At 45.1% G+C, this 25,677-nt stretch overlaps 3 protein-coding genes across 3 annotated transcripts; all 3 read right to left on the bottom strand.

Moving 5' to 3' along the window:
• Positions 1-5,894: 5,894 nt before the first annotated feature.
• LOC136652911 (olfactory receptor 14A16-like) lies at positions 5,895-6,809 on the bottom strand. The gene has a single exon (XM_066629833.1). The coding sequence runs from the start codon at positions 6,807-6,809 to the stop codon at positions 5,895-5,897; it is 915 nt and encodes a 304-aa protein (XP_066485930.1).
• A 7,757-nt stretch (positions 6,810-14,566) lies between these two features.
• LOC136652910 (olfactory receptor 14I1-like) lies at positions 14,567-15,484 on the bottom strand. The gene has a single exon (XM_066629832.1). It carries the CDS (start codon positions 15,482-15,484, stop codon positions 14,567-14,569), a length of 918 nt encoding a protein of 305 aa, XP_066485929.1.
• A 7,535-nt stretch (positions 15,485-23,019) lies between these two features.
• On the bottom strand, positions 23,020-23,934 carry LOC136652909 (olfactory receptor 14A16-like). Its single transcript, XM_066629831.1, has one exon. It carries the CDS (start codon positions 23,932-23,934, stop codon positions 23,020-23,022), a length of 915 nt encoding a protein of 304 aa, XP_066485928.1.
• Between the last annotated feature and the right edge of the window lie 1,743 nt (positions 23,935-25,677).

Here is a 25,677-nt window from a genome sequence, read left to right as displayed (position 1 = left end):
CATCCAGCCTGGGGAACAGAGTTGGTTCTGGGGCTGCCCAGTGGTACTGCCTCCTCACCACACAGGGGTTTTCGCGGCCCCTACAACTGCAGGTCTCAGCCTCCTTTTTCTGTATTAAAATGCTAATAAAGTGGCCCTTTCTCCCACGTGTGTTGTCTCGAGTGTTCATTGGACTGTGCTCAGACAATCAATCTATCCTGTTCAAACTCACAGAGGCTTAAGCTGAAGGTGAATCTTTCAAGAATGATTGGCTACCCCCCGCAATGGCACCATCTTCTTTCAAGAAGAGCAAGAGGAAGAAAGCAAAGAGGAAACACAGAAAAACAAGATGGCCAAGGGAAAAATGGAGACCGAGACTGCACAATTTGTGACACCTGAAAAAGAATGCAATACACACCAGCCATGCAGCTTTCTAAAGTGCCCAACACCCCAAACACGTCAGGATGTCAGCCAAGTATTGTGACTTTCCATAGGGCTCAATAAACCTGGGTTTGCTAGTCAACTGGAATGGCAAAAACAAGCTTGTCGTCCAGCATCAAAGATTCCAGGACACATAGCTGATGTCATGGTTTGCACAGGCTTGATTTACCCTTGCAGAGCCATGCCTGCTGCTAATGTTTCTGGTAACACCATGCAACATCTGCCAGCAGGATTTTCTATTGTACCTTACAGGTATACTTCCATATTAATAACATAGTTATGTCTGCACTTCGCCATTGGAAAACTACTCAGTTGTCCTTAAAATGAAACATGTGAAAATTACTTACTATTTTCCTTCACAGATATTTTTTCAACCATATAAGAGTGTGGGGTCTGTATCAATCCACCAGTAAAGAATTATTGAAAAATCAGCTGTTCTTTTGATGATGAAACTGCAAAGTCGTCTGTCTACTTTGGCAAGCAGAAGCTGTCACTGCATGGCAGAGGTGCATCAGATACGTTTTGTGCTCCTGAAGAAGTGATCTCAGGAGCCCAATGCAATTAAACAGGAGAGGCACATAGGAAAAAAGTTTTCAGGACTACTGCTAATTTGATTAGGCAGATATGTCCCTGGGTAGGTCTCTGAAAGAACAATGATGAGAACAAAGTTATCTGACACTGTTTCAAAGGATACTTACAGATACCCCTCTGAGGATCTCCACTGGTCAGTCTTTTCTGTAAGATTTATAACTTAAGCTTTAAATGTTTGAGATACAGCTCTGAGTATAAGCTTTTGCCACTATCTAAAGGAACATTATAGGTTCCAGCATCCCATTCACAGAATCAGTGGAGTCACTAGGTTTTGCATCACCCGTACAAGAGCTCCTTATGTCATCACCATGATGGACCTTTTCCCAGACCAGTCCATACAGAATCAATTACAATATCATACTCATGGCCTAAGGTCCAAATCCTAACCAACTTTCCAGCACTAGCATAGCAGTGCCAATGGGACGTGTGCTGCATCCTGCAGTTGGGTGTCACTCATGGAGGCCTCCTCAAAGTAAGGGAATGTTTACTTCCTTACCTAGGAGCTGCATTGCTCTTATGTCAGTGCTGGAAAGTGGGTTAGGATTGTGCTCTAAATGCAGTGGCATCACTAGGACTGGTGTAACCCCAATTAACTATTTGTTTGTTTGTTTGGTTGGTTGGTTGGTTACTTACTTACTTACTTGAATATATAACAGTACAGGTCACCCAACTAATCAGTAACCAACAAAAAACCAGTGGCCAACTTGATGACACTCACACAACTGAACAGCATTCCTTCTGATACATGGAAATGAGAGCTGACAGAGAACCAGGTTGATTCCCTGCTGTGTCACAATAACACCTCACTGGCTCTCATTGGAAAAAGAGTTTCATTGGTCAGGTTTGAGTTAAGGAAATCCACTCTTTGTTATATGAGGCTGTTATTCTTTTCTGGTGATTTGGCCATAATGTTTGATAGACTACAGACTTTCAACATGGTTCGTTTCATTGCATTCTGCATTAAATTAACATCAAATGATATATGCCATTATGGCATTACTCGAAAACATGAAGATTTTCATAATTTTTGCCAGTAGTGGTGTCACCCCTGCAAGTGTGTTACCCGGTGTGGTTCACATCCTCATCTCCCTCCATTGATGCCACTGCATGCAATGTTCACTGCTCGACTTTCAGCTAGTGTTGTTGCTGATTCTACATTTTTAAAGTCTATTCCTAAAAAATGTAATATCTGAACGTGACATGACATCATGATGTAATGACATTCCCAGCTTGTTTTGCAGGATCAAAATGCTTGGTGACCAGTAGTGCCAGCCTCTGGGAAAAGGTCTCCGACCTCTGGATGGTAGTAAAAAACAAAAAAAATGGTTGGGGGGAAAATGCAAAACAAAAGGGAAGTCACTGCCAACCAGCACCAGGACGCTTATCCTGAAACAGTTGTAGAAATTTCATGCCCCCTGAAAAGTGCTGATACGTTCCACACATCTTTGCCACTTCAGAATGGAGACCTGCCTGGATGGTCTCTGATGTGATTAGGAAAGGGGCTGGAGCTCAATGGTTCAGCACATACTATACACTGCCTGCAGAAGGTTTCTGGTTCAATCCCTGGCATTTCCAGGGAAGGCAGAGAAAAAAATATTCTCTCTGATACTCTGGAGAGCCACTACTGACCAGTGTGGGCACTTCTGAGCTAGGGGTGCAGCCATGTGCTGACCAGTTGACTGCAAGTTCTTCTGCAATTCTCTTTTGAGATAGGGGGCACTTGACACACGTTTGCCAATGGCTCAGACTTGAATCCACTATAACATGGATAGTTATGCAATGGCAGAGCCTGTTGTCTCATGTTATAATTTTTCAATGTTTATAGAAAAACATATGAATGCTTTCTTTGCATTGTTTGGTTGGGGGGGGGGAGCAATCTTCTTGGGGTAGCCTGTTAGACCCCATAGGCACTTTCACTGCTATTGTGGGATATTTACAATTATTTAATTGAGCAATTAATGAATCATTGTTATTATCAAACAGAACCCAATGATTCTCTGTTCCAAAGGAGAGAAGTAACAGCTGCACTAGGGGCTACCCATATAGACTCAGGCTATGGTCTGAAAGAGCTTTGCTGAAGCCACCTTGCACATCAAAGCAGATCTGGGTTTGACCAGCACTTGAATAAGCAACTGTCTGGGTAGTTGGCTCCCATGATGCAAGAAAATCTGATTTGGTTATGTAAAGTGACACAAGCTCTGTGGGTGGCCTGCATGGTTTCCATATAGCTGAAGCCAGTACAGTAACATAGAATAGCTATGGTGACATAGGCATTTGTGTGTTGGGGTGGTTGTCTGAAACCCCTTGTATTTATGGTGCACTTTTTCAGTTTCTGGACATTGCTGCAGAGCACCTGAGCCTATGGATAGAGCAGGACCAAAATGTTAGCTCAGGGGTGCTCAAACTTTCAACTTTAGGGATGCTGGACCTTTAACAAGTGTATAGAAGAGAGAATTTCAGCAGGTGTAGCTTGTCATCTGTGGGATGACAAGTTGCACCTGCTGCAATTCTCTCTTCTATACACTTGTTAAAGGTCCAGCATCCCTAAAGTTGAAAGTTTGAGCACCCCTGTGTTAGATGGTAGATGCCTTATGTGACATAGTGCTTGGAACACCAATTCCCAAACTTTTTAGCACCAGAGCCCACTTTTTTAAACAACACTATATTGGGACCCACCTAGGTTTATGAGAATTTTTTTTAAAAAAAGAGATCTAGAAAGAAATATTTATTTATTTATTTCTAGGTAATCATGACCGGAAAAAGATCCTCAAAATTTTATCTTTTTATATTTACACCTGCTTGCAAACTGCAGAAGCTCAGCTTCTTGCAGGGTGATTAGCAGCTACAGTATCTAATTTTCCAGTAGGGCTTGAGGCAATTTGTTGTCTGATCTTTCAATCACTCTTTGGGGACCTACCAGAAATCAGGTTGTGACCCACAGTGGATCTCAACTCACAGTTTGGGAATCACTGGCTTAAAACCTTGGCTATGTTCACGGTCATGGATGAGTGGTGAGCCTTATGAAGGAATGTGAAGAAAGACTGGTTATCTCGACGAAGATGCAAATAGGATGCAAATTCTCCAGAATCTTGCCAACATCTTTTAGAAGCCTAGCAGAGTGGCCAATTGTGGGTTACCTGCTTTAGTAACTTGTGGTACAAAATCCTATCACACACCCACCTCTCCCCCCACTGGGCAACAAAAAAGAACTACAATTTCAATCGTAGGCAAGAGATGGTAACAAAGTCCCAATTTAGAAAAAAAAGGATTGTAATTCTAATTTTCACCAACAAATGGCAACATAAATCCCTCCATGTTGGCAACCTTTAGTCTCGAAAGACTATGGCATCGCGCTCTGAATGGTGGTTCTGGAATAGCATCTAGTGTGGCTGAAAAGGCCAATTCGGGAATGACAATCCCTTGCACACTGGGAGCAAGTGCAGTCTGTCCCTGGTCTGTCTCCCTGGCTATGGGCCTTCCTTCTTTGCCTCTGTGCCTCAGACTGTTGGCCAACAGTCTCTTCAAACTGGGAAAAGCCATGCTGCACAGCCTGCCTCCAACCGGGCCGCTCAGAGGCCAGGGTTTCCCACCTGTTGAGGTCCACTCCTAAGGCCTTCAGATCCCTCTTGCAGATGTCCTTGTATCGCAGCTGTGGTCTACCTGTAGGGTGCTTTCCTTGCACGAGTTCTCCATAGAGGAGATCCTTTGGGATCCGGCCATCATCCATTCTCAAAACATGACCCAGCCAACGCAGGCGTCTCTGTTTCAGCAGTGCATACATGCTAGGGATTCCAGCTTGTTCCAGGACTGTGATGTTTGGAACTTTGTCCTGCCAGGTGATGCCGAGGATGCATCGGAGGCAGCGCATGTGGAAAATGTTCAGTTTCCTCTCCTGTTGTGAGTGAAGAGTCCATGACTCGCTGCAGTACAGAAGTGTACTCAGGACGCAAGTTCTATAGACCTGGATCTTAGTATGTTCCGTCAGCTTCTTGTTGGACCAGACTCTCTTTGTGAGTCTGGAAAACGTGGTAGCTGCTTTACCGACGCGCTTGTTTAGCTCGATATCGAGAGAAAGATCTACTTTCGGAGATCGTTGAGCCAAGGTACACAAAGTCATGGACAACCTCCAGTTCATGCGCAGAGATTGTAATGCAGGGAGGTGAGTCCACATCCTGAACCATGACCTGTGTTTTCTTCAGGCTGATTGTCAGTCCAAAATCTTGGCAGGCCTTGCTAAAACGATCCATGAGCTGCTGGAGATCTTTGGCAGAGTGGGTAGTGACAGCTGCATCGTCGGCAAAGAGGAAGTCATGCAGACATTTCAGTTGGACTTTGGACTTTGCTCTCAGTCTGGAGAGGTTGAAGAGCTTTCCGTCTCATCTGGACTGGAGATAGATGCCTTCTGTTGCAGTTCCAAAGACCTGCTTCAGCAGGACAGTGAAGAAAATCCCAAACAAGGTTGGTACAAGAACACAGCCCTGCTTCACTCTGCTTTGGATGTCAAAGGAGTCTGATGTGGAGCCATCGAAGACAACAGTGCCCTTCATGTCCTTGTGGAAAGATCTGATGATGCTGAGGAGCCTGGGTGGACATCCAATCTTGGGGAGAATCTTGAAGAGGCCGTCTCTGCTGACCAGGTCGAAAGCCTTTGTGAGATCTATGAAGGTTATAAAGAGTGGCTGTCATTGTTCCCTGCATGGCTCCTGTTCCTTTAGAGCCATGCACATAAGAACTGTGGCATTGAGGCTCTTTCAGAACTGCAGTGTTTCCTCCCAGGATCTCGATCACACCAAGGAACCACAGGGATGCCCTAGGATACACCTCTCCTGACAACAATCATAATGAAGCACATGCTCAACATCAGAGGCTATGTTTTTAGATGTTCAGACACCCAACAGTCTTCGCATAGCATTTTTCATCTCCTTGTTTCTCATGCTGTAGATCACTGGATTCAGCATGGGTGGAGCCACAGAATACATAATAGTTATTGCTATATCCAGATTTGATGGGTTGTCAGGGGAGGGTCTCAGGTAAGCAAAACATGCTGTCAATGACACTGTGGAGAAAACAATGAGGTGGGGAAGGCAGGTCGAGAGGGCTTTGTTCCTGGCTTGCACAGAACGGATTTTTCGCACTGCATTGAAGATGTGCATGTAAGTTACAACAATGAAGGTAAAGCAGCCAATACCAATGAAGATACTGAACACAATAACTCCCATTTCAATTAGGTATAAGTCAGAACAGGAAGCTTTAAGTAATTGCGGAACTTCACAGAAGAACTGGTTGACTATGTTGGAACAGAAAGGGCTTGCAAATGTGCCTGTGGTGTGCAACACTGAATACAAAAAGCCAGTAAACCATACCATAGCAATGATTTGAATACAGGTTCCTCTGTTCATGATCATTTCATATTGTAATGGATTGCAAATGGCAACATACCTGTCATAAGCCATGGCTGTGAGAAGGGCAAAATTACTCGCTACAAAGAAAAGAAACAAAAGGACTTGTGCCACACATCCAGAATAAGAGATGTGCCTGGTACTCATGAGGGAATTGGCCATGGATTTCGGGATAAAGACTGTAACATTTCCAACATCTTGTATGGCCAGGTTCATTAAAAAGAAGTACATGGGACTGTGCAAATGATGGTCAAGAACTATTGCAGAGATGACGAGAAGGTTCCCTGAGACAATCCCCAAGTACAACAGCAGGAACGCCACAAAATGTAGAATCTGGAATTCCCGAAGGTCTGCACACTGCAGGAGCAGGAAACCAGATATTGAAGTCTTGTTGGACATTTTACATTAAGTGTGACACGTTCTGTAGAAGGAAACAGATAAAAGTGGTCAGAAATGATTTTCCTGTGCACTCCCCAATAAACACATGAGACAAAGTTGTGGGTAAATGGGCCACTTTTGTTAAGGTTAGTCACAGAGAGAGAAACATGAGACTGCAGTCATAGAAGAAAGATAGTCCACAGTGTGGAGGCTGAATCGATGAAAGGGCAAGAGCTGATTACCTGACCTCATGGCGGGCATTCCCACCCTGATTCCTTGCTTTGCCCTCATGCCAGGGTTGAGTGAGTCTATCATAGTTAATCCCATAAGGCAGTGGTTCCCAAACATTTTCAACTCACAGCTCTATTGATGCACTGGGCCATGGGCCATGGTTCCCCATTAGGGCTACAATCCTATACAGTTTTTTCGAGAGGATTCCATGGCTCCCCTGGCTGGTTTCAGCAGCTTGCCAGGAAGCCACTGCTCACAGCTTGGGAACCACTGCTATCAGAAGGCAGCCAGACTTCACAGGACTGCCCCAAGCCAGGAAGCATTTGAGGCAATCCTTACTATCCAGGTGAGGGGCTACCTGGCTGTCATGAGATGGAGTTTGGGGGCAAAGGCGATCCTGTACAAGTTGTGGGAGGACTGGGAATTTTGATTCAGGACCAAATTTACAACAATGATGTTGATGATTTCGAATCTGTTCACTTAGTCCCAAAATGACCTGAAATGTCATGCTCACTGTTGGTGCAGGATAGGGACCTGAAGGCAAAACCCTGCAATGGATCCCCATGGGATTCCTATGCCTGGCCATTTCCAGGAGCAGCTTGACCAGGTGGGTCCTCTGATAGGTGTATCAGCCCTCAGCAACTACCCAGCTTGATGTTATCCCTACTACAGTTTCAAGTAATTGCAGAAAAAGTGAAGATCTCTCCTCTGTTCTCTGAGTCTTCAAATATAGGGGTGGGGGGTGGGAAGCAAGTATGAATGACAGAATTGCTAGGGTGTCTTACTTATGAGCATTTGATTTGCCCAGCTGTTAGGGGGGATCCATCCCACTATTATATTGGAATTGCAGAAGATATTACCAAGGAGATAGGGTGTGGTGTCCACAGTGCCCCTTGCTCTGAGTAAATGCAGGATTAAAACCCAGGTGGTAGCTGGAGGTGTGCTGCACAGCTGCAGCCACTAGAGCATAAGGAGATCCCTCAGGTATATAGGGATCACCTGAGGCAGAAAGGTTTTGGTGGGTGATAGGAGTGCAGGTTGGAGGTAGGAGAGGAGACTGACTGACTTGGTTTATGGAATTGGGAATCAGACTGGGTTGTGATTGGACTTTGGCTTTGGACTTTGATTTGGATTTGGCTACCCTGAGGGATTGGACTGACCTACCTGGAACCTGACTTTGGATAGTAACTTGGCTTATTGGCAACTCTGATTGATTGGACTGGTTTACAAGGCCCAGTGGCTTGGGATTTGGCAAAACAACTATCAATCATTACATTCCATTTTTCTGCAATGACACATAGTCCTCAACATTGCCCCACAAGCATTACAGTCTACATTGCAGTTTACATACCATCACTGGACTATCCAATTCCTACAGTTTCCACCTTTCCCCCATCATTGCACACACAGCACTTCCTTGCAAACACCCTGTATCAAAAATCAAGGATCTCTTCTAAGTCACAATGTTCACATTCAAATTTCTTACTTTTTTTTTTTTTTTGGCAGTTGGAGCAGAGAGGTTTCTTCAACATTGCAGCAAGAGGGATGGTCTGATTCGGGGGCAGTGTTTCAGAGGGACATAAGAAGTCTTATCCCACATTTTCCCTAAGACTTTATAAAGCAGGAGTCTGGATGTGAAATGGGAGATTTCTGAGTAGTTGCAAAAAGCTCATGCAAAACAGCTCATGCAAATAATTCCCAATAGTTTGTACCTCCATATTTTATTGGATTCTATAAAAGGACTTATCTGTATTGATCTAAGAAAAGCTCAACAAGGGTAGATCTCAATGTAGAGAAAAGTGACTCGATCCAGCAAATCTGAGTCCTAGTACTGACCAGTTGGAACTACAAGGACAGCTTATTGTCCAGAGCTTACATAGTACATAGGGGGGGGCAGCATTGTGCACAGCAGCTTAGAAGTTGTGCATGCCTGTCAAAGAATAAGCTTCAAAAACATAATGTAATAGCTGTCTACTGACAGTAGATATTAATGATACTGTTATATAGAAGTTTTTTTTATTGAAAACTACTCAAGAATCACTAAAAATAAGCATGTACAAATTACTTACTATTTTTTATTTTTGCTGCTATCTGAAAATTCTGATGCACATTATTTTCTAACCAATATAAAGTTGTGGGTCCATCTGCAACCAACAAAGAAGATTGATTGAGAAGCCTACTGATTCTTTTCATGTTGCAACTCGAAAAAGCTTTATCTACAATGGTAGTCAGAAGTTGTCATCAAGAGGTAGATATACATTAATATTTGGTGCTCCTGGAGACAGTTTCAGGAGCCCAGCACAGCTAAGCAGTAGAGGTACAGAGGGAATTGTTAGCTTTCTGGTCTATATTTCTGCTAACATCATTAGCCAGGTTCTGTCCTTGGGTAATTATATGAAAGAACAATCATGAGAGCTAATACAATTGCAAATAAAATTACAGGTACTTCCCTCAGGTTCCCTACCGGTCAGCTTCTGTGTAAGATTTATGTCTTTGGCATCACACAGCCCAATCCTACCTAAATCCCCATGTGGCAACACAGCAGTGCTGGCCTACTGTTCTGCCACATTCCCACTCCAAGCCTCACTTAGGGAATTTATGCCCACTCTAAGCTAATTAGCTCCCCAACAATGACCCCAGTTCTCTACAGCAGCACTGCTAGACTCCACCACCAGGGTAGCTTGCCTGTTTAAACTGCAGGGACCCAGTTCCTAAGGCAGCAGTCCTTCCCAGTATAGCAGCACACCTCAGCTCTCCACAGCCTGTTCAAGTAGTCCATTAGTCAGTCTCCTCTCCTACCTCCAAGCTGCACTCCTTCTACAACCCACAAACCCTTCCTGCCTCAGGTGCTCCTTATATCCCTGAAGGCCCTATTGCCTTCAAGTGGCTGCAGCTGTGCAGCACACTCTGCTGGATGCCCAGTCCTTACCCTTAAAGGGGCCACTGCTGACACCACATCTACCTCCTCGCCAGATCTTCTGCAATTCCAATACACCTACACTGTATCCAGCAAGAGAATTTTGTCTCCAGGAGGTCTCCTTGGTTTAAGAGGACGTTTGTCCCCTTGCCCTGGCGTAAGCCCTAGCAGCTGCAATGTACCAACTCAGACCTGGTGCCGCCAACTGTACTCCCTCCCAGGCCCCATCTGCCTACCTCGCCTCCAATCCTCCCTGTTCTGCCCTCTCCCAGCCCTATTCAAGCTCTCTCTGCCCTTCCCCACCCATGCCCAGGGTCTACCCCAGGTGGACTGCACGCTGCTTCCCAGCCCCGTTGCATGTAGCAGTAGCCATTTTTGCACCATTTGGCATAGGATTCGGCCCTTAATTGGTTCCAGACATTACCATGCAAAATCTGTCAGCTGACAGTGGATAGTTAGATATCAGTGATATAGTTATGTAAGCATTTATCCATTCATTGGAAATCTACTCAAGAATCACTAAAATTAAACATGAACAAATTACTTACTATTTTTCTTCAGGGATACCTAAATTTCCAGAAATGCTTGCTTTTCCAACAATATTAAAGCAGTGAGTCTGTATCAAACCATTCACGAAGGTTCATCGAGAGGTTTATCGATAGGTTTATCCACCTATCTTGTTCATTTTCAAATTTGAGAGATGTTGGTTTTAGTGGAAGTCAGAAGTTGTGTATTTGGTGTTCCTGGAGAATTGGTCTCAGAAGGCTAACACAACTAAGCCAGAGGGGCCCACAGAGAATTGTGAACTTTCTGGTCTATATTTCTGCTAAGGCAATTAGCAAGATACTGTCCCTGGGTAAATGTATGAAAGAACCACTAAGTAAGCTAAGTTCTAAGACACAATTGCAAATAAAATTATAGGCACTTCTGTCAGGCTCTCTATTGGTCAGCTTTTGTGTAAGCTTTAATGCTCCAGCTGTTACCAAAAAGGGCTGTTATGTTTTAAGGGGAATTAGTATATTACCCTTTTTGGAAACCTCAGGATCGTAGGCTGGATAACAAAACAGCATAATGCAGAGATAATCCCTTGTAGCTTAAAGAGGAGACTGGGAGAAAGATAACTTTCAATCAATGATTATATTTTTATTACAAAAACACATAGGCAAACATAATGCACATGAAGAATTGATAAGTATAGGTTTCTAGTACTTGTGTCTAGTGTACCTAGCTTTATGGCGGTTACATGTGCCGTGTATTTGGTGCATCCGAGAAGGAATCAGAAAGGATAGGCTGTAGGGAAGGATTTTAGGGGTCCCTGGTCTGCATAACCCAGTTGCTAACTAAGATAGGGGAGAATGGGAGAAATAGGTAGGATAGAAGGGAAAAGATTCCAGACGCAAGATATAGTTACCTGTCCTGGGAAGCAGTTGGGGGGGAGGGGGGAAGAGTCCTATGGAGGATCTGTGCCTTTGGAGGGCAGCCAGAGAGAGAGAGAGAGCATGTGCTCAGAGCCTCTATCTTAAAAGGGGCTTTGCTGACCTGGAAGCTGAATGTGAATGACCCGGATGTGACCTAGAGCTGTCCTAGATGCGCATGCTCATTACACACACTGGAACATGTAGAGCATGCAAGAAAGACATGATGAACAGGAAGTCAGCTTATCAGCCAAGGCTGACCCTGGGGGAGGGGCCGTAGCTTGCTTCCTGTTGCCACTGGACTTTGGAGTCTGGATTTAGCTTAATGGCTGTGATTTAGTTAACAATAGGAGATATTTAAACAAGGATTTAGGTGGAGGCTAGGTAAAGTGTTTGCATATGCAGTGGTTGGATCAGGAGGCACAGTGATTAGGTTAAAACAATACACATTTTTAGGGGACATTTAGGAGAATAGGAGACATTTGCTTGTCCCTATAGAACTAGGTGATCTGTAGCCATGTGCTTGTGACTTGACTTGGCTGTGGCCTGTATGTTGAGGTCTTGCCTACATAATATTTTAGTCCAAAATACATAACCAGATATAAAAATTACAAAAGGAAGAAGAAAAAAGGGGATTTTCACGTAACACAGCAACACACAGCCCAATTTTACCTCAATCCCTGTGCAGCAACATAGCAGTGTCGGTGTGAGCTACACTGCATCACACAGGGTAATTTGGGCTGCTGGAGGTTTTCCTGGAGTAAGGGGACATATGCCCCCTTGACCTGGGGTAAGCCCCGGCAGCTGCAATGTATCAACTCAGACCTGCATCAGAGATATGTGGTGCTGGTGCACCAATCCAATTCCCCAGGCCCGACCTGCCCATTCCCACCCTTGCCGAAAACTGGAAGTGGCCTTCCAATGCTTTCTGGGGCTTTTCTGAGGCCCAAGGAGGCCACGTGCAAACTCCACGGGCCTCAAAATGACTCTAGTCGTATTTGGAGCTTGGTGGTGCCCAAAATCTTTGTGACTTGGAAAGCCATCCAAGATAGGGGATTAGCTCTCCTCCAGACCAGTGGTTCTGAAACTGGTGGGTTGCAAGCCACCAGTTCATGTAACGCTTCACCCGTCCCTTTAAGGGGTGGGGGAAGGGGAGGGAGGGTGCACGTCCCCAGGTTCGCGTCGCTAAGAAGGGTGAGGGGTGGTGCTTGTGACTGACTTAGAATGATGTAGGGCTTCATCAGGCTGCAGGAGGTGCGGGGAGCCCTGTGCAGTGCTCCCTGAGGCTTGGAAGCTTCAATAGAAGCGGGTGCAAAGCACTTCCATTTTGCAGGGTCCTAGTGGCATGATGTCCTAGCCCCTCCCCTGCAAGAACTTACTGAGGGAGTAACGCTGCCTTAAAGTTTGAGAAACCCTGCTCCAGGTCATAGACATCCGACATGACTGGGCAATCAATTCTACGAGTGTTGATATTTCTTCTTGCAAACAGACAGTTGATTAGTAACACAATCCACACTACTTGTGCCAATGCAGTCCTCATACTCCAGCCTAGGAGTATCACGAATGTGACAAAAAACATGTTTGCACCTACTCTAGAGCAGGCTGGTCCAGAGCAAGGATGTGTGCCAGCTCTCAGAGGTCACATCCAATCTCTGAGGGGTATGTTTGTGCTGGCCTAGACAGGGGCCACAGAGGGTGGTAGGAGAGAAGAATGGAGGCAATGTTTTGGGGTGGGGGAGGCTGGTCCGAGTGGCAGACCAGGTCCGGGAGGGGAGTGGGACTCCAATCCAAGTAGCCAAATGGGGCTGGCTAGGACAATACTCAGGTAAGGGGAAAAATATCCCCTTACCCCAAGTTGCCCTCCAACTGGCACCTACGTTAAACTGGATATGGTGCAAGCCACTTGACCTGGCCGTTCCAGCACAAGTTAGAACTGGGCTGCCCATAAACGAACGTTTAGAAATGTTCCTCTTAGCATTTCTGCTGAGAGCAGAACAAATGCTTTCCAAAACATGGGGTAAGTTCAAGATCGTGTATCCTTGCAGTGCTTTTGCCCCGTAACTAGCAAAAGATGGAGGTAACACCGGTAAGTAATCCAAGAACCAAATAAGATGTGCTATTTAAGCACATCATGGTCTAATTTTTGTTGTTATGGAAGCTGTATAAAAAAATTAGTAGCTGGAGTGTGTGTGTGTGTGTGTGTGTGTGTGTGTGTGTGTGTGTGTGTGAGCTCAATAAGAACCTAGGCATGGGTGGAAGTGCTTTCAACATTTTGTCATCACTTTTCACCCAAAATCACACCCCATGCCTAATGGTTATTTGGTCAAAAGGTGCCATCTGTGGCAAAGTACTAGTATGGTATAGTAAAGGGTAAATAACTACTTAGGGATAGGACATATATTTATTTTATTTAGTTATTACAATATTTATATATTTCTCATAGATTCAAGGCATTTACAGGCTGACCTTAAGCTTCCACCCCGTTTTTTCAAATAGGGTTTTTACAAGTGATCTTCTAAAACACAAACTCAAGGAACCCACCATTTCTCCAGATGGTTCCCTTCATAGTGTGATCATCATCCTGCCTTCTCAGCTCTTGTGCTTTCCAAGATTCCATAGGCAGCTGCAAATCATGTCTCAAGCTGGTTCTCAAGATGTTACTCATTTCTTGCCAGCTGACTCCTACTCAATTTTCATGCATACTCAATTTTCATTGGGAAGATGTGAGGGAAAAGGGTTAAACTCTTTTCACCATTATCCAAGCCTGCATATGGGCCACGATGGTGTTGATTTGTGTGTTGGACTTAGACCTGGAAGATCCAGGTTCAAATCCCCACTTGACCACAAAGTTTCATGGGTGACCTTGGGCCAGTCACTATCTCTTAGCCTCACCCAGGGTGACCAGATACAATGGAGGACAGAGTGCTTATACCTTTAAATATTGTATAGAAGAGAGCATTTTAGCAGGTACAACATGGAAAGGTTTAAAAAGCTGCACCTACCAATTTTACCTCTTCTTTATAACGTTTAAAGGTATAGGCACTGTGTCCTCCATGTTATCTAGTCACCCTGGCCTCACCTACCTCACAGGGTTGTTGTGTGGAGAGATAGAAGGTGAGAAGGAACCATGTACATCATCTGGAGCTCCTCAGAGGAAGGATAGTATAAAAATATGAAAAATAAATAATAAAAGTATAGAAAGCATTTTTACGTGGCTAATTGAGAAGGAATAGTCTGGAGAGGGCCACCTTAATCTCCTTGTTTCTCATGCTGTAGATCAATGGATTTAGCATGGGAGGAAGTGTGGAATACATGATTGTCAATACCAAATCCATGTATGAAGAGGTATTAGAAGATGGCCTAAGGTGAGCAGTGATAACTGTAAATACAAATGTAGAAAAGACAATGAGGTGTGGAAGGCAGGTGGAGAAGGCTTTTTTCCTTGCTTGCACTGATGGGATTCTCAGCACTTCCACAGAGATCTGAATATAAGTTATGATGACAAAGACAAAGCAGCCAAATACAATGAGGGCACTTATTGGAACAACCACCATTTCAGTTTGATATTCTTTAGAGCAGTAGAGCTTAAGCATCTGTGGGATCTCACAGAAGAACTGATTGACAGTATTGGAGCAGAAAGAGGTGGCAAAGGTGGAACTGGCATGCAAGATTCCATAGAGAAGACCACTAATCCACACAGTTCCAATCATTTGCATGCAGGTTCTCCTGTTCATTATGACTTCATATTGCAGTGGTTTGCAAATGGCAATATACCGATCATAGGCCATCACAGTGAGGAGGGAGAAATCAGATCCTGCAAAGAAGAGGAACAAGAAGACCTGAGCAACGCATCCAGCATAAGAGATGCGTCTTGTGTTTGTGAGAGAATTGAGCATGGATTTTGGCATAATGACAGAAAGTTGGCCAAGATCCTGTAGAGCCAAGTTCATCAGAAAGAAATACATTGGAACGTGCAGACGGTGATCAAAAGCTATGGCAGAGATGACAAGAAGATTCCCTGTGATGGCTGCCAGGTACAACACCAGGAATATGTAGAAGTGAAGAATCTGCAGTTCCCGGATCTTGGAGAATTCCAGGAGCACAAACTCAGCCACTGACGTTTGATTGTCCATTTTTTCTCATGGATAAGTAGCAGGACATCACTGGGATGAAACACAGAGACAGAATAACCTATTCACTTCATTCTGGAGAGTTGTATTGAGCAAGTAACAAACAGAGCAGGTTGAGATAGAACTTACTTTTTTGTATTCCCCAGACAGAAACCTAACTGCCTATCAACTACCTCAGGAGTAATCCTTCAGGAATAATTGTATGTAATGATCAATGTAATGAGCAATGGGTCTTGATAATTAAGGTTACAACCTGGTTGAGACCAGAAATTACGACATAATAATGTGAACTTGCAATTACCAGAATAAAATAGATAGATAGATAGATAGATAGATAGATAGATAGATAGATAGATAGATAGATAGATAGATAGATAGATAGATAGATAGATTTTTAAAACAGACATGGCATCAGTCTTCCTCTCCCCATGAACTCTTTCCCAGCCCCACGTCAAATTTAGTGGAGAGTCGGTTGGAAAGAAAAGTATCCTGTGGGTAAATTGCTATACAACAGTGTTTCTCAACCAGTGCTACAGATACCACCAGTGGTACTTGAAGTGTTGTCTGGGGGTACTCCTGGAACCTCTTGACACCTGCCACCCGGCAGCAAGACCAGGAATGCGACACAATATTCAGCGGTAGGAGGCTCCAAAGCCTGCTTGAAAAAGCCCTCTTGTCAACCCTGAGCTTCTTACTGGTGATGGTTGCATTGCATCAGGCCTTCCAGCCCAGAAGTAACTGGTGATTATGTCATTGCCAGTTACTTCTAGTGGTATTTGAATAGGTGGTTGATGTGCACAGTGGAGGACAAACCTTGAGAAACTCTGCTGTACAATAGTCCAGTGTACCTTCTGTTCGCTTGGCCTTACATTTGTGTCTAGTAAGTCTTATACCCTAATTTTAGAACAATTCACTCAATTTGTTCCTGATTTGTACGTGATAGTTTTTAAGGCATCCCTCAATCAAGGGTCACAGCTCTTGTTAATATAATTTCAGCTGCACATTAAAGAAGGCTATCCAAGAACAAATTCCATATATTCTCTTAAGTCTCCAGAAGTTAGCTATACCACTGGAATAAAAGGCAGACAGACTCTTGTATTGCACTTAACTACACCATGGAATGGATGTAAACAGGGGTGTACAAAACCATTTTTTAAATTGCAGATATTTTCATCCTGTCCACTTCTCATTTTAGGTTATTTCCCATAGAAGGAAATAACCAATATTCACCGCTGTATCTAGCTCACACATTATTGTTTGCAATCATATACCATGCTATTATTTGCCCAATTACATCCTCACACACTTATCCAACAAAAATAAGCAGAATAACAATTAGAAAGGGGAAAAAAATATACTGCTTAATTGGGACACATGTCTGTTGCATGAAATAATCAGTTTCTCTTAACAAGTTTAAAACAATGAATATCTATAGCAGTGGTTCTCAAACTGGTGGGTTGCCAGCCTGAGAAGCACCGTCCATGGCCCTTTAAGGGGCAGGGAAGGGGGAAGGCAGCTATGTGATCTCCAGGATTGCGTGACTGCCAGGGACAAAGTGGCTTTAAAAAAAAATTTATCCCTTCCATGCTGGCCTCCAGGCAGGTGTGGGGTGCCCCGCGGAGCCCTTTGCAGGGCTCTCTGCACCTCAAAATAATGAAAATAAGGTGACTGAGACCCACTTCTGGGAACTTGAATTTAACTTGAAACTTTGAAAATATTTAAAACATTGAAACTTGAAAATATTGAAACTTCCGGGATCGTGAATTTTAAGAATAGACTAGAGTAGAAAATTTATTTGTCATTGTACCCGTATACACAAGTACAACAAAATTAGGTGCTTTCGCAAGGTAAAACAAGACAAGACCAACACAAAACAACAATACAACAAAGTCAGGCAGACTACATATACAATCACCACATTGCTAAACCTCTGTTCAACATATCACTGTACCCCTGCATTTAGTCTAGACACTGCACTGGGATAAAAACTGTTCTTTAATCTACTCGTTCTTGTTCTTATCGCCCTATATCTTCTTCCTGATGGCAATAGTTCAAAAAACTGGTAACCAGGATGCGAGGGATCTCTCAGAATTTTTAAGGTTTTCGATATACACCTTGTACTGTAAAGAAGAAGGGAGAGAACAGCCAATAATCCTCTGAGCAGCGTTGATAACCCTCTGGAGTGCTTTTCTCTCCACCACTGCACAACTCGCAAACCAAACACAGAGACAGTAAGATAAAATGCTCTCTGTGTAGCTGCGATAAAAAATTACCAGCAATCTCTCAGACAGTTTTTGTCTGCTGAGGAGTCTCAAAAAGTACAATCGTTGTTGGGTCTTCTTGACCAGAGCCACAGTGTTTGCACTCCATGTCAAATCCTTCTTCATGATGATCCCCAGAAACTGACCCTCGTCCACCTTATCAACACAAATGCCCTCAATACACAAGGGCCAAATGTCAGATTTTCTTTTCCGATAGTCCACAATAAACTCCTTAGTCTTATTGTTGTTAAAAATAAATTATTGATATAAGGAGGGTTAAGGCAGCAGTGTTCCACCTTTTTCATTTCATGGCACACTGACAAGGCACTAAAATTGTCAAGGTACACCATCAGTTTTTTGACAGTTGACAAGGCACACTACACTGCTGGTGAGGGGCTCACATCCCCCATTGGCCCTACTAATAAATGACCATCTCCCAAAATCCTGCAGCACACCTGTGGACCACCTGCGGCACACCAATGTACTGTGGCACAGAGGTTGAAAATGGCTGGACTGAGAAAGCAGTATAGTACCCTTAAACTTTCTGAGCCCAATTAGTTCATGCCAGTCTGTCACTACTGAGCATGACATACACCCTGACCCATTAATGTTTCAAGGTAACATAACATTTACCTGACTGAGCGTTGGAATTAATATGGCTAAGAGTTGACCCCTCATGGTTGGTTGACTGAATTCCATATTGTTTACTAAATTCATCCTCCCAGTACCCAGGCAGACGACTCAGATGATCATTCTGAATGTGTCCAGACTAGACGGTATTTTATTCTCTCTCTCTCTCTCTCTCTCTCTCTGTTCTAGTCTTCAGTTTACTTGCTACAGGGAGTCTCCACCCTGCAAAGTCCTCTTGGGGAGGAGATTGTGTTTGAAGGAACACAAACCCACAAAACTCAGCAGAAAATTAATTTCCTGACTTGCACATATAATAATTTAACCAACAGAGACTGAACGTTCCTAAGAGAATATGAAAATAAAAGGAGCATTCGTACTGTTTCTTCTGTATTGTGTAAATGCATTCAATGGGGGTCAGGAAGTGCCCATGAGAGGGGGTACAAGGGGTAAATTATGCCCATTCCAGGGTTAAAAGGGGGCCTGGGAGCTAAAGAAGGGGAGCCAGAAATTTCCTGGGATCTCAGTGCCAGTCCACATGTAACCCATGAACAAGATCCACAGTCATGGTAGGACACCAGAATAGTGGGGATGGGGACTATGCTTTAAATCCCTACCCCCTTTTGCAAGTGCTGCACCAACCTCCCCCCCCCCCCCCCACATGTGATGACTAGCTTCTGAGATCTCTGTAGAGTGGTCCAAATGACTCTGGGTCTTTGCCAAGGTACACCAGTTCACCTCATTTTCCTATAGGGGCAAACCTGGACCACCAACTAGATTTTCCAGGCCCAACATGCAGCCATACAGGCCCTACAGCAATAAGTCACATTGACTGAGTCACACTTCACACCATCCCAGCCCTGCTGGGGCAACTGTGGAGCATATCATAGTGGCCTAGGTTGGCCTCCAGGCCCTCATGATTGTGCTGAGAAATGCCCCCATAGAGCCCTGACATATACCACATCCCCTTCCCCCAACCTCATGGCCCCTGTCTGATACTGGAGCCCCCCTGCCAACACTCAATGTGATCCCTGTGTTTCATACACCTAAATTTTAAATTTACCCCTATTTACATGAAGCTATGTTGTCCTGGTTGACTTTGGGCATGATGGGACATTATGTTGGCATCCTTCAGTCTTGGAAGACTATGGTATTGCGCTCTGAATGGTGGTTCTGGAACAGAGTGTCTTCTCCAGTGCGCAAAGCCTGGGTAGAGTAGTTATGGAGGATAGATTGTTTCCCATGCAGCAAATCCCCCCTCTCCATGTCGCTGAAATGGTCCAATGGAAAGGCAGAAGCCAATACGGTTGGTTCCAGCAGCGTCGCAGGAGTTGCCAGAACATGACTGTGTTCAGCCATGAACTGCCTCAGGGACTCCGGCTCCGGATTTTGCCTCGAGGTTGACTCCTGAAGCCTTTTCCATAACTGGATGTAGCCATAAGGCAGTGGAGGTTTGGGATCAGAGTTTTCCTTCTCTCAGATGAGCTGCCTTCCCAGGCTGACGAGTCCCATCTACCCGGTGGCTGTTTAGTCGCCTCTTACGACAAGTACAGCCAAACGGAGGGCCTATTCTTATCCCCCAGCCCCCAGGGGTTATGATGGGACAGGACACCCCCATAGTCACACATGTTCCCCATCCCATTTACCCCTTCTGGGACTGTAACTAGAGTTTGAAGTGTGGCCTGGCCTGCCGGTCACTGTGTCCAGTAGTGCACCAGTCACACTAGTGGCAGACCAGTAGGATCCATGATTGGGGGAGAGGGAAAGTTCCTCACTAACACCAACATTCAGGCATGACCCTCCTTATTATGGTAGAGCAGGGAGGACAGGTTGGAAAGCCCCCCTCCCCGGGGGATGTCACTGGGGATGTCATTAACATCTTTGTGCTGCTTCTCTCAGCCTGTCCTGTGCAGTGTAGAGTAATGGTAACCAGCTGGGTGGCTGGTTGGCTGTATGAGCGACTGGAACATATGAACATAAGAACATAAGAAGAGCCCACTGGATCATCTAGTCCAGCTCCTATATCTCACAGTGGCCCACATCTATAATAAGGAGGTAGCATATACCCATCAGGGCTAGTAACCCATGATGGACTTTTCCTCCACAAAATTTGTCCAATCCTCTCTTAAAGGCGTCTAGGCTAGATGTCATCACCACATCCTGTGGCAAGGAGTTCCAAAGGTTAATTACATGCTGGGCAATTGTGCTCACTGTGTACACGCTGGGCAATTACATGCTGAGTAAGTGGGTGTTCCTCTTTTATTGATCAGGGGGAGAGTAACTGGTCCTCCGCACCCCAGCAGTGTCTTTTCTGGTAGCTGTCTGCTGGTGTTCTTTTGTTTCTTTTTACATTGTGAGCCCCTTAGGGACAGGGAGCATATAAATGCTGTCAGTAATAGTAATACTGTGCAAGATTGCATTTATTTTTTAATTAAGCCAGCAGTATCCTAGTTGGATGGCTGCATCATGCTGTATTTCATGAACACTCACAGCTATGTGAAATTCTGCATGCACTTCTTTTCCAATAGGATTGGAGAAGCAATTCTGTGGTTTACCTTTCAGATCATATAAAAATTAGTTTTGTGTGAGGTTCTTACAGATAAGCCTCTAATGGGCAACAAGGCAGGTCCTGCAGCATGTGCAAGGCTGGCGCCGCAAAGCCCATGCTGTGGCTCTGCTCCCCTCCAGCTCCACTCCCCTCCAGCTATGCCACGCTGTGAGCTATGCTCCCCTCCAACCTAGCTCCTCTCCAACCCTGCCACAGGAATGTCTGCGCCGTGCCCTCAGGCTGCAATCCTACCCTCACTTTCCTGGGAGTAAGCCCCACTGACTACAATGGACTTACTTCTGAGTAGACATGCATAGGAGTGGGCTCTCAGGCTGCAATCCTAGCCACGCTCTCCTGGGAGCAAGCCCCATTGACTATAATGGAACTGACTCATGAGTAGACATGCATAGGATTGGGCTCTTAAACTAGGAGCAACCCCCCCCCCCTTTTGACTAGGGCTGCAATCCTACCCTCACTTTCCTGGGAGTAAGCCCCACTGACTACAATGGACTTACTTCTGAGTAGACATGCATAGGAGTGGGCTCTCAGGCTGCAATCCTAGCCACGCTTTCCTGGGAGCAAGCCCCATTGACTATAATGGAACTGACTCATGAGTAGACATGCATAGGATTGGGCTCTTAAACTAGGAGCAAACCCCCCTTTTGACTAGGGCTGCAATCCTACCCTCACTTTCCTGGGAGTAAGCCCCTGGGAGCAAACCTCAATGACTTTAATGAGACTTACTTCAGGACCAGCACCACGTGCAGGGCTGGTGCCCCAAAGCCTGCAGCAGCAGCTTCCTGTGTGCTGCCTGCCTTACCCCATACAAGGAAGGGAGGAAGCGCTCCCATTGGGCTGCTGGGCAGAGGGGCGGGTGATGTGAGAAAGTCCCCTCACAAAGCCTTCCTCCTCCCTGGGTGGCCTGGGGCACCTTGGGAGCACGCCTGAGTCTTTGGCATCAGCCCCCCCCCGCCTGATGTCCCTCTTCCCCCGCTGTCCGTTCCTTTCCCCCCTTGGCCTCGCCCCTCCCTCCTTTGCCCTGGCTGAAGCAGGAGGAGGCTGGCTTTGTGGCTGCGCGTGGGCTCCTCAGTCTTCCAGCACAGACACGCAGCTGCTGGTGACTCCCTGGGGCTGCAAGCCTAGAGGCTCACACCTGGCAACTGGGGCGATGGCGCGCGCGCCCACAGCAAGGGCTCTGCGTGCCCTGTCTGGCACGCGTGCCATAGGTTAGCCACCACTGCTATAGGGTCTATGATGAAACTGTGACTGAGTCCTCATTACTTGCAAACAAGGAAAGTACTCCAATGATGAATCGGGTGAAGCACCATAAACAAGAGTGCTGAATACATATAATAATAAAAAAATAATAATACAGGTATTTCTATACCGCTTTTCTTGGTCCTCAGATTTCTCCTCAGACTTTATTCAAGGCGGTTTACATAGGCAGGCAAATTTAAATCCCTGTAGGGATTTTTACAATTTTGAAAGAAGGTTTCTATCTTTCAAGAAAACACAACATTCAGATGTTTCTTTCTTGGTCTGGTCGCACATTCTGGCCTCCATCCTCCCACGCTCAGAGCAGATGGAATAGCTCGGCTCAGCTTGTCAGCTGCTTCAAGGTCGCACGGTGCCGGTGGCCTCGAACTGGCAACCTTCAGATGTTATCTTCAGGCAAATGGAGGCTCAACCCTCTAGACCAGACCTCCTGCCCATATCTGCTTGCAATGCCTCCCAAAGCAGAATGCCAAGGACAGAGGCTCTGCACTGGAAGACAGTGTCTAAGCCAGAGGTTCCCAGAGAGGTTCTCTGGGAGAATTTGGTGTTTGCAGGAGAGGGAGGTGGTGCCAACATTGCTGTCATTGCACTGGCACAGGGAGGAAAAGGATCTTATTGCACTTAATGGAGGTGGCTCCTCCGGTGGGTGAACCTGCAGACCCTCCTTCAGGCGTCCCCACACCTCAGAAATGCTGCAGATAGTGATTTTGACCTACTTCGGGATTCCAACTGATAAGGAGCCGCAAGCTACCCCACTCTGACAATAATTATAAATATTCATAATTCACACCATCACCAGAAATATCAGTGATTCCATTTCTAGATGTTCAGAAACCCGCTAGTTTTTGCATAGCATTTTTGATCTCCTTGTTTCTCATGCTGTAGATCATGGGGTTCAGCAGGGGTGGAAAAACACAGTACATAATAGTTATTGCTATATCCAGATGTGATGGATGGTCAGGGGAGGGTCTCAGGTAGGCAAAACATACTGTAGACACAAACGTGGAGACAACAGTGAGGTGGGGAAGGCAAGTTGAGAAGGCTTTTTTCCTGCCTTGCACAGAATGGATTCTTCGCACTGCACTGAAGATGTGCACATAAGTTATGACAATGAAAATAAAGCAGCCAAAACCAGCGAAAATACTTAACACAACAACAACCATTTCCACTAAGTATAAGTCAGAACAGGTGAGCTTAAGTAACTCTGGGATTTCACAGAAGAACTGATTGACGATGTTGGAGCAGAAAGGGCTTGCAAAAGTGCCAGTGGTGTGCAGCACTGAATAGAGAAAACCAGTAGTCCATACAATAGCAATTATTTGCAGACAAGCATCCCTGTTCATGATCATTTCATATTGTAATGGTCTGCAAATGGCAACATACCGGTCATACGCCATGACAGTGAGGAGGAAGAAATCAGATGATAAAAAGAATACAAACAGGAGGACTTGAGTAACACATCCAGAATAAGAGATGTGCCTGGTGTTCATGAGGGAATTGGCCATGGATTTGGGGATAAAGACTGACACAAACCCAACATCTTGTATGGCCAAGTTCATTAAAAAGAAGTACATGGGTCTGTGTAGGTGTCGATCAAAAACTACTGCAGCGATGATGAGAAGGTTCCCTGAGACAATCCCCAAGTACAACAGCAGGAATGCCACAAAATGCAGGATCTGAAATTCCCGAAGGTCTGAGAATTGCAAGAGCAGGAACCCAGATATTGAAGTCTTGTTGGACATTTTGCATTCGGTGTGCTATGCTCTGGAAAAGGAAACAGATGGAAACCTTCAACAACGACATCCCGATTTAGTAACACATTGATGATTATGATGGTGATGATGATTCAAGTGATTATCTCTCCTCTGTTCACTTATTTTCTAGATTATCTGAATGTTCCAGATCAGTGTTGGTGCCGCAGTGCCTCAGAGTTCAAGGCAAAACCCTGATCTGGAATGCTTACTACAGCACTTCTTGCTCTCTGATGGTGACTAGCCCACAGATCAGCCTGGAGAAGAAGACTTTCAGCCACTGCTCAACTTGATGTCACCCATACCCCAGTTTCAAATGTTTGCAGAAAAAAAAGAATAACCCTACTTCTTTCACCAGTCACCACCATAATCTGATGACACAAAAGCCACACTGCTATTGTACACACAGGAGCTCCCAGCACAAATGTCCAGAGGCCCCAAGCGCATGCACAACAGAGGCTCACAGATGTCCTGCTTGAGCAGGTTGTTTGGCAGCAGGGGCAGATTGGTGGAGGGCTGTGGGTAGATCACAGCAGAGAGTGAGCTGGGCAGGGGGTAATTCAGGGGCCGGAGTGGAAGGATCTATATGGCAGTCATGCTTGCTGGGATTCTATCTCCCTTCCCCTGACCCTAATTGTGCCCTGAATCTCCTTGGACATGCCAGATTAACAGGTAAATCGTTGGCATAGGTCCGAAGAAGCCCATTGGCTGAGCTGCCTAAGAGAACGTAAGTAAAAAGGATTTTTGTATGTTAGATTGCAGCAGAAACAGCTTCCAGCCAATATAATACAGCATCTATATCAAGGATTTTCTCCTGAAGTGACAGTGTCACTTACATACAAATAATATAATAAATAAATATAGTTATGTAGGTACATAACTATTAGGAAAACTGTTCAGGTACCACTACAGTTAAATATGTACAAAGTACTTACTATTTTTCTTCAAGGATATGTGAATTTTGATACACATATTCTTCTCCAACCAGTTCATACATCTGGGTCTGTATCCAACCACTGATGAAGATTGAATGAGAAGTCCAGCTATTCTTTCGATGTTGCAACCCTGCAATGTTCTGTCTACAATGGCAGGCAACGATGTCATCAAGTCTGGTGTTCCTGGAGACTTGGTCTCCAGAGCCCAGTACAACTAAGCAGGTGAGGCACACAGGGAACTGTTAACTTGCTTGTCTTTACTTATAGCTAACACGTTTAACCAGATGCTGTCCCTAGAGCAGTGTTCCTCAAGGTTTGTTCACCGTACAATTTCACATGGTTCACCTATTCAAAGTACCACCGGAAGTAACTGGTGATGACATCATTGCCAGTTACTTCTGAGTTGGGAGGCCAGATGCAACACAACAAACACCAGTAAGAGGCTTAGGGTAGACAGGAGGGCTTTTTCAAGCCCGGAAAAACATGGTTCAGATCTCAGCCCACTGAGCGAAGACACTTACTGCTGTTCGTTGCGCCATGTTCCTGGTCTAGCTGCCAGGAGGTAGGTGTCCAAGGGTCCTGTGAGTACCACCAGATACCACCTCATGTACCAGGGACAGGAACTCGAGTTAGGTGACTCAGAGTCATGAAAATGAGCGTTTTTTGCTGATTCGTGGACTTGTGAGTCGCATGTGTGGAAAACTCAGAAAAACACTCAAGTCAGGGACCCTCTGACTTGGCACTCATCCCCACATGTGCAGACTTGAGTCTGTCTGTGTCTGGCTGTGCTTGCTTACTG

The sequence above is a fragment of the Tiliqua scincoides genome, chromosome 5 (assembly GCF_035046505.1).
Source record: "Tiliqua scincoides isolate rTilSci1 chromosome 5, rTilSci1.hap2, whole genome shotgun sequence".
NCBI lineage: Eukaryota > Metazoa > Chordata > Lepidosauria > Squamata > Scincidae > Tiliqua > Tiliqua scincoides.
Note: the sequence above shows the minus strand (reverse complement) of the source record. Positions and strands in the feature narration are given on the sequence as shown.